Source organism: Passer domesticus, chromosome 5, assembly GCF_036417665.1.
Source record: "Passer domesticus isolate bPasDom1 chromosome 5, bPasDom1.hap1, whole genome shotgun sequence".
NCBI lineage: Eukaryota > Metazoa > Chordata > Aves > Passeriformes > Passeridae > Passer > Passer domesticus.
In genome coordinates this window covers 47,994,638-48,010,272 of record NC_087478.1, presented here as the reverse complement: position 1 = coordinate 48,010,272, position 15,635 = coordinate 47,994,638, and the positions used below count along the sequence as shown (strand labels likewise).

Sequence of the window (15,635 nt, the reverse complement as noted above, 5' to 3'; positions counted from 1 at the left end):
TTAGAACATGAATATAATTTATTTCAATTCAAGCTAATTATGAGGAAGTTACCCATTCAAAATCCTTAGTACAAGTGAGAAATGGAATGGGCACAGTCATCTCAGTCCAGTGAAAGATTTGCAGTTTATGTGCAGTGCATGTGTCACAAAGGTGTCATGGTTGTGCAACAGTCAAGTGATTTATGCTAAAAACTGGACTTCAGAAGAAGCGAGCCTGCTGGGACTGCTGGAGCGCATCAAGGCCGTCTCACACCGTGCTCCTGCTCTGGCTGAGGGCCACTGATTCCTTGATAAATTGTTACTTCCCAGTTTTTATGTACTCTGTAACCTTCTCCCTTCTTAGCTGTCTGGCATGGAATATAACTAGTGTTAGTTATATATAATGTAAATAGTGTGTTAGCTTGGTCACATTATTTTATGTGGCTAATATGTTTGGTAAGAAACCCCCTTTTTTCCTTCCTTTGATGTCATTATGCTTAATTACAGGTGAATATTTTGTTAGAAGTATTCTCTCATATTTTCATCTATTACAAAGAGGTTGACCTGAACGAGCATGCTTAGGGAGTAAATATTATCTCCACAAAATACTTGCATTTTACATGGCAGCAGCCCGTTGTGCTCTTATCAGTTGTAATAGGGCTTTTACTTTGCTACTGCTGGAGCAAAGATTAAGAGGCATTTGTGATCCAGAAACATCTTTCCAAAACAGTCAAACTTCTGTTGATGAGCATGGGGCAGGCACAGGGGCAGGAAGAAGAATTCTGCTGAAGTCCTTAAATTGAGGTTCTGCTCCTAGCTCTAGCAGCATTAATTAGCAACTCTGCTTGTGCTAATAAATTACCACCTGCTGTCACAACCAGAAATGTATGCACCCTAATGAGTGAAAGGGACTGGGTAATGAAAAACTACTCTTTTTTAAAAAGATAAATGTAGATGTTTTACTCTTCCTAACTGGCAGGTGGAGAGGTGTGTTTGACAGTAGCTACTCAGACAAAAAGTGAGCCAAGTTCATACTCGCATTTAGTAGGAAGGTAAGCCAAGCTGCTACTGCTGTTTGAAGTTCCTCAGCTGGCTATTCCCTACCTGCTGTTTTGTAGTAAGGGGAGAGAAAAGTCTTCAACTGTCTTGACAATTTGTACATCGGAAAGTGATTCACATTGTAAGAAAGGTATCAAAACAAGATCATTTCTGTAATTTAGAAAGTGTCATTGGTTAGACCTACTGAATAGGCTTTTTCCTGGCTTGATAGTTTAATGTACAGATTCTGAGGCAAGGGTTTTTAATGAAACCCTCCAGAATTGCAGTAATGCCAGGATGAGATTGGAGCCACTGAGCATCACAAAATTGTTTAACATTTGGTAATAGTATCTTATTTTTCTTTGACATTTCAGCAGGAAGGTTCAATGTCTTCCTGGATCTGTGTGACACTACAGTTAAAAGAAAGTAGTAGCTAAATTGGCCTAACCTGGAAACAGGAATTACAGACTCCAAAAGTCATCTTATCTAGTACTGTGCCTAAAGGTGGGGGGGAGTGGGCCAGATTTGAAGGTTCAGTTTAACTTCTAAGTTGTATCAGGCTTCTCAGGTTTATTCAAGAGCTTTTCTGGACATTCTGTTGCAATATTAATCACCCTCACAGTGAAGAAAATTTCCTAATACTCAGTAAGAATTTATGATCATGGGCTTTCATCTTTGGATGTGTGTGTCTGAACAGGGCCCAGTCTTCATTAAAACTTACCACTGTGTGAACTTATACAGCAGAATAGCTCCCCCCTCCCCCTGGCTTAGTTTTGCTGTGGGAAAACGAAGTGAAATCAAGAAGCCAGTTTACAGGCCAGTCTTTGTTTTCAGCAGCCTGCTATGTCAGGGGCACATGTAAACACCACTGCTTCAATGGCACAAAAGACTTTTGTGCCAATCTTACTCTTTCATGGTGTTGCTGAAAACTATAGAAGGGCTGCATTGGTGTATCCTGAAGTTGTCTGGTTTGGTTGGTGAGAGTGATAGACATTGTTATGAACTACTGCAGTGTTCTTTTGGACGGTCGAAATTCCACAAAGGTCCCTAGCATAGCTTCTGTTCCTTTGGGATAAAACATTGTTCTTAGCAAATGTAAAGTAAACAGCTAGCTAAAAGCTTGTGTAACAGGGGGTTTGTTTTTTGATGTTTTAAGGATATTCAATATTACAGAAGATACTGAGGCTTGCCTTGAGTGCCATTACTCTTCTTAAATTTACTGGCTGTATTGACCTCAGCAGAGGCTGGTTTTTGTCAGAATATCCATGCTTTGATTTTCATAGTATCCAAATCCTAATTCAGATTATCAACTCAGATTTGAGTTACCTAAATTTGCATATCAACCCAAATTCTGTGAAATTAATGGCATATTATTTCTTGAATTACATTCAAGAATTATGTAAAAGCATAGCTGGTTTTAGATTGCTGATTTTTCTCTGTGTGTAGAATAACTGGCCCATTAAAGAAATGTCCCCAGACGTTTAAGTCCTCTGCCTGAGATCCTAACAAGTCCCCACAGGGGGATGTGGGATATCTGTGTTGGCCATAGCAGATCTCTCTGTCACAGGCTGTTGCAGTTCTTTTAGCTGTCAGACTGGGCTTCAGACCCAGTGGTAACTCAGGCTTGGAGAGTTCTAACTTCTTTCTTTTGTACCCTTAGAGATTTGATAGGGTATTTAAGGGTGTGAGACTATTAGACTAAAACCAAATGAAAACTGGTCCAGCTAAGGATTAATGAATATTTGCATCGCCTTCATACTGTACAGATGTTTCTAGTCCCTACAGTGGAGTGAGTGACAGGACAAGTTTGCATTTGAAGGCAAGTTTACCTGGGTGTTTAATGGGGCCCTGGGGCATAGAGAAAAGAATTGCCCTTTGTTTTGCAATTGAGTGGGTAGAAATGAATGAGACAGGAGCAAAATGTCTATCTGTAGAGGCAGCTGCGTTTTAGCTGTGATATGTAAGTCAATAAAGTTACAAAAGCTGACTTGCACCCTTACAGTATAGTAGTTCTGAGCAATATGCAGAATTTACACACAAGCACTTTAAAAGGGCAAAAGTTTCATTGTCTTCCATATTTTACCATTTCAGTGTTATACTTAAGTGTTTTGAAGTTTTTGTACTTATGATTTTATTATTACCCACAGGAAGACTCTTGTCTGAGTATTCTAACCAAATATGTTTTAAAATTAGGCATTTGCTTCTGAAAGTTAGACTTGAAAAGGTTTTCAGTTGTCATTTCATGGTTTTTAAGACTCCACGTTGCATGTCCTCAGTGATTATATTTTTTTTTTCCTTTCAAACCATGAACAAATACAGGCCTTTCATACACCTGAGCTAACCTACAGCTTCGTGTACTGCTGTTTTGCAAGTATTGCCTTAATACGTGGAAAGAAACGGAAGCCAGATGACCAACCGTTAAGAAAAATAAAAAGGAAGTCACACAGAAAAAAGTACACTTTGGAAGTGAAGTTCCCACTTATTATCACAATGTGTTTAGTCTACACCACTGCTGAATATTGAGAGAGGAAAATATTTTGGACAGCGTACGTTCTAAGTGCGAATGCTTTGGCACCTCTTTGCTGAGGAATTTATGCTGCTCTCTTCCAGATGTCATGTGGTGAGAACAGGCTAGTTTGTTTGGGCTCTCCCCACGCCCCAAGATCTGCATTTGTCCTGTGTAGGAAGTGCACACAGCCTGCTTCTGAATTTGCAGTCTCAACTGATCAAGAGACTACTTCACACTTGTCTTAATGAAATTATATTTTCCATTCCAGATTGGGTATTTTGCAGTATCATATTTATAAATCAAGCATAGTGTCACATATCCTTGATACTTTGATTGTTATCTCTAGTTTTTCCAGTTAGCAGTAATTGTGATTGGTAGTGGAATGGAGGATATCCTGATTTGCTGCTGTCTTACCAAGCTTACTGTACTTTGAAGGGGAGAGTGTTTGCATACTGATCAAATTCCTAAAATCCCGAAGCCTCTGTATTCCAGACACCACCACCCACTTCTCCACCTACTCCTGTCCTCTAGTCCCTTTCCAGGAATTCTAGAAAAAACAATCTGCTGGACACTCTATTGACATCTGGAGTTCCTTGTCCAAGAAGATGGGGGCTTTTAGGTCTGTTTGATTAGTGGCTGTTCCTTTTTACTCTCTCCCAAATTTGCCAACTTCCTCAGGAGCTGCCAGGGTAACTGCCCTGCAATATGTCATTTATATGGATGGCTGAACATTGCTCTCTTTTCAGCATTGTGTTGCTGTTTAGATGGCAGCTCTTGGATGACACCTGCCATGGGAGCTAACAGACTTAAGGAATAGCAAGCAAAATCATCTAAGGTGTAGTGGTAGACTTGGCAGTGCTGGGTTGATGGTTGGACTTGATGGTCTTGAAAGTCTTTTCCAACCTAAACACAATTCTATATGGGCCTTTAATAATTTTGAGTCCTGTCTAAATTAGCATTTTGTCTATATTCTTAATATAAAAATACAATTTAAATGAATTTCTGTAGTACTATGCCAAGTTAGTGCCACTAATTTTGATTTGCTAAGGATTTAGTTTTTGAACTGCTAGCACAAGTCAGTGGCATCATAAATGTGTATGAATTATAGTCCTAATTTTTTTTTACCATTTTTGCATCAAATTTAAATGCTCACTGCTTTTTTTCTCTGCTTCATTCTCTCAAAAAAAATCATCAGTTTTTTGGTATTTTTTTCTGTGTACACCCACAATGGTCGAATCTTTCTTTCAAGGAGATGAAGGAAGGAAAGGGGAAAAAAGCTGATTTTGTGTTATGTAAATGAGTTTGTGATGTCTCTTTGTTTGTGTGGAAAAAATAGAAATTTTGAGGGCTATGTATTGCAACTTAGGTATACCAGAGGTTAAAGTAGAGAAAGGTAAATGGTCACAGTTCTCAGATGCAGATACTAGCCTTGATGAAGTGACCATTGCTGGTTAAAGAAAGGAAGGTAAGGATAAAAAGCAAGCTATTTATTTCCATGAAAAAGATACTACTTACTTTGTATGACTAAAAATATTGTACTATGTGGTAAACATGGTATGAATTAAAAACTTGTTTACAGAGATACTTTGCAGGTCTTAAGCTGCATTGCTCCTCTGGCATGCTGTGATCTGGAGAGCTGCTATGATTTATTTTTCTCCTACCTAAATAGATTGAATTTGTTGGACTCTTTGTCCCAAGTCAAAGTTGTTCATATTTGGGAGTTTTTTTGGGTTCCTGCATGCATTTGAATATTTGTGACAGTTACAGCTTGTAGAATTTTCTGCCTGGATAGCCAGCTGTTCCTTTCCTGACATTTCAAACTGAAGGACTGTACATGAAGGCAAATTACTCAGGGAAGAAGTTCAAGTCACTTGGAAAGATCCGTTTACAGATTTTTGCAGCAATAAACAGTGTTTTATTTAAAAAAGTCAAATTAGGGAAATCCTCTCTTACAATAATCCACTCAAAATACATTCTTCTCGTATTCTGCTTTTAGTTTGGGTGTTTTGTTTTGGGCTGGCTTGCTTTTATTATTATTATTTAACTTAGCATATTATGGTTCCTTTAATGAGAACAAAGGAAAATGGGTTGGTGCCAGCTTCAACCAAGATGCCAGAAATTCCTTTGCTCAAGAGGTTTCCGGCCCAGTGATTGAACTCTCCATGCTAAAACTAAAGACAAGTTAGAAAAATTTGTAGCAAGATAGTGGGCTATCTCACCAAAAATAAATTAAAAAAAAAAAAACACCAAAGGAAAAAAAAAACCCCACACCACTAAGAACAGCATAGTTTCTTTTTAGCTAGGGAAAAAATGATTGAACTAGAATAAGACTTGCAGTCCAAAAATCTTCCATGTCTTTTCTGAAATATCCTAAAAGTATTTGTAAGAAATGTGTTTTTAGTAGAGTTCAGGAGCATGTCTAAAGGCACCATATAAAGAAGGGGTTCTGTTGTGCTAAAGTGTTTGTAGACCTGAGAAGTTTTTTCTTAAATACTCTAACCTGGTCAGATGAAAAAGCTTGCTATTATTTTAAAATGTGTTAAGTTCTAAGGCATAACAATTAGAAAGCAAGAATTGCTATATCTGTGGGTGGGATGATATATTGTACCATTTCCCTGGAAGTCTGTTTATTTGAAAGATGCATGGAAGCGTTTGAGGCCAGGCTGGATGGGGCTTTGGGCATTCTGGTCTGGTGGAAGGTGTCCCTGCCCACAGCAGAGGGGTTGGAACCAGAAGATCTTTAAAGGGCTTTCTGAACAAAACCATTCTATGATTCTCTTTTCATTCTCATTTATATAATTGCATTAAACAGATAACTGTCTCCCATTTCATTGATATTTTGGCAGTTTATAGGATTTTAGGAGCCTGTTAGGATAGAACTATAGCCTTCAAAATCAAGATGCTTCTGGGTTGATAATTAGAAGATGAAAGAAATTCTAAGAATATTAATTTGCACAAATTTTGTTGCATGTTACATTACTGGAAAATACTTATTTAATGTCCAAGGATATGGATATAAAGACTCAATCAACATTTAGATGTAGACAATCATTGGTGGGAGATGATCTTGGGGGTCAATTCTTTCAGTTCCTAGAGTAGTTAAGCCTCTTGCAATGGCTTTTCATGTCTATATTTCCCAAATAAGTTTGGAGTCTCTTGTCCAGTTCTGGTCAAGTGAGGCAGAGAAGTAAGAAATTATAATATAATTATCCATATATTAAACTTCCTTAGCTTCATAGAGAAGAGACCAAATTTGATTTCTCCACTAACAGAAGGGTTTCAGGACAAGAAAAATAATTGTGTGTTCTGATTATGTCTTTCAATAGCTAATCATGTGTGTTCTTTGGGATTAGCTGCACTATATGCTAGTTTTGCCCGGACACTGAAAGAGGTGAAAACAAATTATAGGAAGAGCTCTGCATAGAGCTCAATATACTGTTAGAACCTTGGCATCAAAGGAGAACTGGCTGTGCAGGAAGCTGGAATTAGTGTGGAAAGTAGAGGTGCAGTGATGTGTGACAGATATTCGTAGGAAATGAGCTTTCAGTTCTGTTGTTCACCCAACAACTTTGTTAAAAGGCAGATTGAAAGCTTTCTCTTTCTCCAGTCTGGAAAGGGCATTTGGGGAATTGAAGAAGTGGAGGCTTAGTGGTAGATTATTTATAGGCTGAACAGTGAGGGAAAGTATTGCAGCAGATTGAGGAAAAATTAGGTGGAAAAATGAGTGTTTGCAAAATTTGGTGAATAAAGTTTTCCTTCTGACTCATTATCTTTTCCTGGGCACTTCACTAATGTATAGGGTCAGAACTTGGCTTGGGCTTGAAGTCATGTGTCATTCTTAAACTGAAGTTTTCAGACCTTGTATTCTTTCTTTTGTTCCTGGCAAAATATGAATGAGGTCTGAGCTTAGTATGACTCCAAAGCAGTGTTGCAATATAAGTTTTGAATAATAATAATAATTCCTAAAATGTGTTGATAGGTGCCTTTGTGTAAGGGATGCAAAAGCTGCTGTAATCTTTTCAGAAACCAGGCAAGTTTTTCCTTAGTTTGATGCTTTTAGTCATGGTATTTTTCTCTGGAGAAACTATTTACATTATACTTTTGATTGCTATCATTAAAAACTGCCAGCTTGGTTTTCACAATTCTGCAGCATAAAATTTCTCACTATTTACTAAGTGTGAAAGGGGAGGACCCCAAAAAAACTCCTAGTTTTCCTTAGAGTAAGTGTTTTGTCCTTGAAAAATGTTTGGACACTTGAAAGTTTTGCACTCCTGTAGAAGGAGAGGTCATCACTCTTGCACAATGGCTTAGGTGAAATTGCTGTGAAGACTAAAAAAAAGTATGTTGGTACAGCCAGAATTAGCTATCATCTTCAATTTTCAGAAGTGTTGGGCCTCAGCATCTCTGTCTATTCAGAAAAAAATAATTTAAAAGTTATCTGAACCATCCATTATCCAGGGCTGATACTGTTTTTAATATTAAAAAAATATTGTTTCCCTTGAAGTAAACCATATGGTGGTTTTAAGAGCACTCAATGAAAAGTGAAGACTTTTAATTCTATTCCTCAATTTATTGGGTTCTCTGCCTGCTTTTTATTATTAGAAATTGTGAAACTATGAAACGTAGTCCTTGCATACACGTCCCTACCCTGAGTTATGCTTTTAGCCTGATCTGAGGAAAGACAGGCATGCCCTTTTAACTGGAAGAGTTGTGCTTGGTGGGATTGTAATCCCAGGCAGTTGGGGACTGCCTGGGGAGCTGGTGAGTAATCTGCCCCCAGTTATCTTGCATCTCTTGCTGCACCTCACCTCTGGGGTTGGGAGAGGGAGATCTGGAGAAATCTAACTGATGAGCTGCAGTAGGGTAGAGGACATGTAGGCTTCAGTTCACTTTGGCAATAAAATCTGCCTTTTTTCCTCTAATATTTGAGGAGTCAAACTTCAACAGCAGTAGAAAGGACAGCTGGTGACAAGGCATTCATGCTATGAGAAACTTGTTAATATTTGAGGTTTCTGCTGAAGAGCTGTGTTAGTAGGAGATTAATTGACTTTTCCACTGTCATAGTATCAGCTATGAAGAACTTTCTGGGGGGAAAAATAAGTTTTATATTTATTGCTTGGGTGTATAGGCAGTATAGAAAGCCCAGTGGGTGGGGTCCAGTGTTGGGACGATGAGGGTGCAGCCTTCAAAGTAAGATATGACATCAAACTGTAGGACTTTGAGCCCAAACAAAATGCCAGCTCATGAAAGAGGGAGTTTTGCATATGGACTGGGATGAACTCGGATCCTTTTACATCTGAGTGAAGAGCTGCAGGTCAGACAGACCAGGTCTCCTCTTTGCGATGACAGCTGGAGGGTGTGGATACCTCCAGTGGACACTGGAGCATGTCTGTGTACATGATATTGAAGCCTAATTGCTTGATTCTTATTGATAGGTCATCAAAAAGAATGAGCTCTTACTAAAACCACAATACAGCTTAATATGAATTAAAAAACCTATTCCTCTCCTGTCTCAGTTGAGATACTAGTGCAGGGAGTCCACGATTGTAAGCATCTCTCTTAATGTGCATGTATATGTCTGCTCATACTGGATACTGTCCTCATAGGAGCACTGTGAGGCTTCATTAAAGATTTTTAAGTGCTTTATGATCCTCAGGTGGAAGGAGCTTAGAAATTAAGTGTTTGTAGTCAGATAAGTTAGTAGCACATAACAAGGCTATAACCTATTAACACTGGCTATTAACAGCCTGTTGGCATCAGAATAATTAATGGTTAGGTTTTGGAAATGCAGTTGCCCTCTGAAAAGGAATGTGCAGGTTTTGGATATGCTGTGTGTTTTTATGCTCTGCTCCATTGTTTTCTGAACTGCTGTGCTCGATAACAAACAAACAAAACTCAACAAACCTCCCAAATCAAACAAAAACCTAAAAACTTTTTGTTAGCCATCTTAATCAGTATGCCAACAAGAATAAGTAAAGAATTGATGCCTTTCAAATGGTAGTTTAGTGGAAAATTTTCAATTAAAGCTACAGTTATTTAAGAGTTACCCATACTGGCCTCTCTAAATATTTTTTGGTTCACTGATAATTTGCTTACTTTCTGATTAAAAAAGCTTGGTCAATAAAACATTGGCAAGGTGAAATTTTATAGCAATTATTTCAACTTGGATACATAGCAACTCAAGTGAGTGCTTGCTTCTGAAAGTCATCACAGTACTATCAGCTCCTTTGAAGTAAAGGCTTCCAGGACTTCAGCATGGAGAATTGGCAAACCCTAGTGAAGTTAAGGGGATTTATAGGTCTCAGTGAAACAATTTGGCTTTTGAGAGAGAATAAAATTGTCTGTAGCTTAATGCATACTGTCATACTCAGTGTGAACATGCATAGAACATGTAGCTGCAGTACTTTCGGTATTTTTTTCAAGAGGGGGTAGCTGTTTTATAGATGTGCATTTACATTTGCTTTTAATGAAACTCTGTGAATCAGATGCCTAGCAGTTGGTTTGGATTTTGTCATTAGGAATTTAGAACGATTGTGGTGTTCTCTTTGGGTTTTGCCACAAATAAGATGTTCCCTGAGTTTTCACCACATTTCCTAAATTGCTATGTTTGGATTAGACCAGCCACAAAACACTCCAGTCTGCTACATCCAGGGGGGCAATTCTCTGCTCTGGTTTAGGCAGAGCAACCTGAGCAGTTATATCCAGTTGCTTCTATTTCATTAAGTACCCCAAAAATGCAACTCACATTAGCTATTGCCAGAGTTTCTTGAGCCTGCAGAGACAGATGGTCACAGTGCAGGCTGCAGTCCTGTTGAAGAAATCCTGTCAGTGGCAGAATCCCTGTTTGAATTCCTGTGCCTGATCATGAGGGTGGGAGCACAACACATCAGAAGCAGAGTCACACTAGCCTTGCGTGGCCTCCTGCAGAGGCCAGTGGCTTATGTTCTATGGTAATACATACTAATGGTTTGTATTCTCATTCATAAGATGTGCAGCTTCTGCCCCCTCGAATTAATTCATTTGGAGTGCCCTCCCATGGATCTCCAAGTTAGTTTCATTCCATGGTATTGTCACGAATGAGTGATTTAGATGCTTAAAGAATTCCTGTCAAAGGTATTGGCAAAAGCACCACATCTGTGACCGAGTTCAAGATGCGTTTGGATAACGCTCTCAGGCACACGGTGTGATTCTTAGGGTGGCTTGTGCAGGGCCAGGAGTTGGATTTTTTCCTCCAACTCACAATATTGCTTACTACCTGGATGAAGCACAGCAAGGAAAATCAGATCATGATCAATTTGAAGAAATTTGTGCAGGAACTGGGAGCACAAACAAAAAAAAGTAAGAGCGCAAAGGGTAAGGGAGACCCATTAAATCACAAGGTTCAGAGTGGACCCGCTTGCCAGCCTTCGCCTCACACTTGATCAGTGGTTTTATGTCTAAAGGATTTAGCAGCACTTAATCTTTGGCTAATTTTACACAGAATGGTTAAGTAGAAGTTCGTGTAAGCACAGCAGCAATGTAACTGTAGGTCTGAGATGGCAGTATTCATACTATACTTGCTGTAGCGTATTTAAAGCAATTTGCACACACCCAGACACAAAGTCTGTACAAAGGTGTGCATGTTACAAGTTCTCCTGGTGTTCCGGTGTGTTTTGGCTTTTTTACTTTTACATCATTACTTTGCATAACTGCGCAGAATTAAAAACTTGTTTATTTTCAGGGTTCGATTCTGAGGGGGCTCCCAAGAGCTTCCCGAGCGAGCTGTCAGTTCCCTCCCCCGGCACGGTTCCATTACAGTCAGCTCCAGCATTTCCTACCTGTGTTGGGCTGACTCAGGAGCAAGGCTCCTCACAGCAGGCTCATACCTGCGTCACCATATCCTTTTGCTGAACTGTCTTCTTTACTGTTTCTGCACATTCAGGGTAACATCTGGAAACACCCTGCAGATTTTTTTTTAATGTTACAGGGTGCTGGGATTCTCTGTTTCAGCCGCTGTTAGAGCGGTTACCTATGGAAATTGTTGGGAAGAGGCTGTGGAGTGTCTGCCTAATGGCAGAGTTGCAGCCTGGGACTTGAAGCAGGCAAGGAGCCGGAGACCGAGTTTGCTCCGCTGTCCTGGGGGTGTTCCGTGTCTGGACCTTGATCTCGGCTTTTTGCGTGCGTGTGGTGTGGGCACTCTGGTTACAACCTGGATTAACTTCGGTCTGAGCGCGAACCTCCTGTCCTTGAGGGAGGAGGGCATAGTGCTTAAAATGGGGGTTCCTCCGAGCGAGCGCTGGGCTCGGCGTTCCCGGCGCGTGTGGCTGCAGGGACTCAACATTCACCATTCGCCGCTTGTCGGCTCTGCAGCCCTAATGTGGAATTAGCATAATTAGCTGCTGTCTTTTTAAAGAGAGCAGGTCCATTTGGGCCGCTCTCGGGGCTCCCCGCTGCACCCTGTCCGTGCCTCGCCGCTGCCCGGCGGGGCGCGGGGCTCGGCTGCGGGCAGGGCGCTGTCCCTTTAAGGCGGGGGGCGGGCCGGGCCCGGGCGGTGAGTGACAGCGCGCGCGGGGTCACGTGGGCCGCCCGTATTTGAAGGTCACAAAAAAGCTGCTTCCTTTAGAGAGAGCAAGAGGGAGCGAGAGGGAGGGAGCGAGAGGAGAGAGCGAGGGAGCGCAGCCAAAATGGCCGACGGAGCGTCTGCTGGGTTCTGAACGTTTGAAATAAAAAAATAAGGAGAGCAAAAAAGAAAAATTAACAAAAAAGGAAAAAAAAAACCTAAACAAAAAAAAGCAAAAAACACAAAACCATTTTTGGATTTTTTTTTTTTCATTTCCATTTCTACCTTGTATGCCTCAACTCGCTGGATTTAAGCACTGCTGCACTTTATGAGGTTAGTGGTACGTTTATGTTTTATTGTTTTTACCTATCAGTTGATTTCTTTAAGAGCCTGAACGGACCCTTTCCATCCGTGGTTTGGCAGAGGTGTCTTCTCTAGCACAAAGACTTGCCTCGGATCTTGTCTGCTTGTACGTGTACGGCACTTTTAGTGGATTTTTTGGGTTTTTTAGAAGGAGCTCTCCGTACAAGTGCTGTGTGGATTTGGAAGATATTTGTAATTTAAACCACCTAGGCAAATTCCAGAAGATCGTTTGTATTTTTCGAACCGGTGAAGTACAAGATAGTGCTGAAAATCTTGTTTTATTTAAATAGAGGCTTTTTAAAGAGACATTTCTTCCCCACAGCACCCGGAGCTCTTAAATCTGCTGCAAAAATTTGCATGTATAAAACCGGGCTCGCATTCTTTCAGCCGCTGGCGCGGAGCGGGGCCGGCCGGGGCCGTGCCTTCGGCGGGAGCAGGGCCGGGGCGCGGAGCGGGGCCGGGGCCGGGGCGCGGAGCGGGGCCGGGGCCGGGGCGCGGAGCGGGGCCGGGGCCGGGGCGCGGAGCGGGGCCGGCGCTGCCGCGGGGCTCCCGCGCGGGCTCGGCCGGGCCCGGCGGCCCATCCGGCGTGCGCCAGGTATTCAGGAATGTGCGGGATGCTGGCCGCTGCCGGCGGTTTGTGTTCTACGGGAAGCAAGCGTTCATCTCCGCCTTAGCGCAGCTCTTTGCCTACATTTACTTTCTCGCCTTTTTTTTTTTTTTTTTTTCCGAGCCTTCTGTGTTGCTAAAAATTTAAATCCGAGTTATTTTTGCAACTCCCTCCAGAACCAAGCAGAAAATTAAAGGGAAATAGCTGGAGCTTGCTTTCTGAGAACAGGCCCCTCCTCCTGCATTGTAAGAGTGTGATGTAATGCTCCTTTCTGTGGGGTTAAATGAAAAAATTTCTGTGGTGGTGTGCATTATATTTCACCCCTTCCTCACAGGCGCTGCATTGTCATATTTTTTTGTAGCTGTACGTGTAAGCAGCAGATAATTCTGCAAATAATCGTGTGAATATACTCCACATTGCAGTGCATTAGTGTAACGATTGTGGTTAGCAGATGAACTTTGTAAACCTACAAGATGGCTCATATTTTATATTTCTTTGTGGCCTTACATGCATGTAGTTAAACAGAAATGGAGGAGATACGTTTTCAATAAGCTTCTGAAATCTATCTGGCTGTTGTCGCTATATTCTTGTACGTATTGGGACTTTTTTTTCTGCACTGGCTAGCAAATATTCAAAATAATTCTGCAGTGTGTTGTTTCTCATGGAAATTAGGAGATGGTATCTTTGGAGTTTTCTTTTTTAATTTTAAATTAGAGGAAGCCAATAAAAGAGAACTCTGCTCAAATTTTACAGGTTTTGTGCTGGTAATTTTGGTCATGAAGCATTTAATAGTAATGGATTACCCAGTTAATACATGAAGTCACACATGCCCTTTGCTTAGGGTTAATGAACTTACTAGTTTCCATCCTCATGTTACTGGCAGGTATCTGAGGAAATGCTATAAAAATGTTCTCTGTCTTTGACATGATGTACTGTGAATGGCTTTTGTTATTCAAAACCTTCTTGGGCTCAATGGAGATCTGGATGTAGCCAGAATATGTTGAATCTACCTGTTGATTGACAAAGAATTAATTAGACATTAGACTGCATTTGAAAATAGTTCTAAAGTAGGAGTATTCTCAGATTTGGTGCTTACTGGACAGAAACATCAGTTACTGCAGTTTATGTGGTAATTGCTGTAGAATGGGATGGCTGAACTGAAGAAGTAAAGAAAACCCAAGTTGTGTCCTGAGCTGGCAGTATTGTAGGATGTAGTCTTCCCAGAATCTGCACTTCAGAACAGTACTTGCCTTTTCTGTGTATTTTTTTGCCTTCATGCCTTACTGCCTACGTTACACACTTGCAGAATGTGTAGATGTTTGCACCTACAGCTTGATGGTTGAGGTGATGGAGTGCAGGGTGGTTCCCAATAACTGCTACTGCTCCTAGCTACAGAAGCTCTTGTGGGTCAGACAAAAGGCACCTATTGAGAATAGTAAAAATCATTCCAATAAGGAGTCTGTCAAATATTTGAGCAGCTTTGTGAGACTGTAACTGTGAATAGGAAAGACCAATTAAAATAATTCCTCTTATAAATACGCTTTGACCCCTCAGATCTCACTGCGGGGTGTGTTGAGTACTGTGCAGCCGTAGGATTTTAAGTGTGAATCTGGGCAATTCACACCGCTGTTTGTATTCAGTGCATTCCTGCAGTACAGCAGGAACAAAACACTTAAATTTGAGAGACCTGACTTGAGTTGCAATTTCTAGATCAGTTTGAAGCTTACAGAGACATGGGGGCAGGGAAGTTTTTTTGCTTCGTTCAGTTTGCAGTGACGATGCTGAGTTCAGAAGCTTTATTAAATTTTTCTGTTTGCATTTGCATGTCAATTGTTGTTGGTATCTACAGGAATCAGTCCCTTTCCAAAGCAGACTGTTTTAGTAGGTTGAAAGCTACAGTGAAGTCTGTAGTTAGCAGAACCCCTGGAGATTTTTGCACTACATCTAAGAGATTCTTGAGAAATAATTGACAAGAAAAGCCTTATTACTGTTGAGCTTCAATATACAGGAGTCTGCAGCTCTAATGGGAAAAAATTCAGCGAAAACAAGTGACTGAAAGATCAGTATGCTTAGTTTCAGTTGCTTTTCTTTTAGTCTCATTCTCTCCTGCTGAGAAGGAAGAAAAAGAAACTTTGTAAGATCATGCAGTCTTTGCCAGCTGATTTCAGCTGAACGTAATCTTTTAAAAATTTTTTTTCTTGCTTAGTAATAGGTGGCTTAGTAGAGGAGAAGGTGTCAAATCTATGAGGAAAAAATCCATGGAAATAGAGTATTTCTGGAAGAGAGTTTTTGTCCACAAGTTTCCTTAGTACCCTTTTAGAAACCTGTCTTGCATCTTGAAACAGAGTTCTTTAATTCTGGCCATTATGGATCTATATCCCTTTTGGACCAGGGTGGAAGGTGAGAAGTTTATTTTGAACAATATTTCTTGGAAGCTGCACCCTTGGTACTCTCTTCAGCTGGTAATAGTTCATAACTGAAAAGTTTCAGTGATTTTTGCTTTAATTTATTAGGAAACCATCTACTGCCTTCCTAAGAGCTGTTTCACCTCGTTAAGTATTGGTTTCCTGTTTAAAAAGCTCAACATTTGAGGCAAGAAA

The 15,635-nt window shown here is 40.6% G+C and overlaps 1 protein-coding gene and 1 long non-coding RNA gene across 27 annotated transcripts in view; one reads left to right on the top strand and one right to left on the bottom strand.

Annotated features, from left to right (window-relative positions):
• Positions 1 to 11,962, bottom strand: part of LOC135300577 (uncharacterized) — a 42,011-nt gene extending 30,049 nt beyond the window's left edge. The window contains exon 1 of the long non-coding RNA XR_010362394.1: positions 11,344 to 11,962. This is a non-coding gene — a long non-coding RNA (uncharacterized LOC135300577). The remainder of the gene's footprint in view (positions 1 to 11,343) is intronic.
• The window catches only part of TNRC6B (trinucleotide repeat containing adaptor 6B), a 133,675-nt gene that overhangs the window by 39,321 nt on the left and 78,719 nt on the right, over positions 1 to 15,635 (top strand). For 3 of the 26 annotated variants that reach the window (XM_064420146.1, XM_064420147.1, XM_064420148.1), the window contains one exon: positions 959 to 1,031. The exons of 22 other annotated variants lie outside the window; for them this stretch is intronic. In XM_064420146.1, the coding sequence (XP_064276216.1) occupies positions 959 to 1,031 (73 nt within the window). Of the gene's footprint in view, positions 1 to 958; positions 1,032 to 12,127; positions 12,399 to 15,635 lie in introns of those variants that run through there. One more of the 26 variants, XM_064420155.1, reaches the window with a different exon arrangement.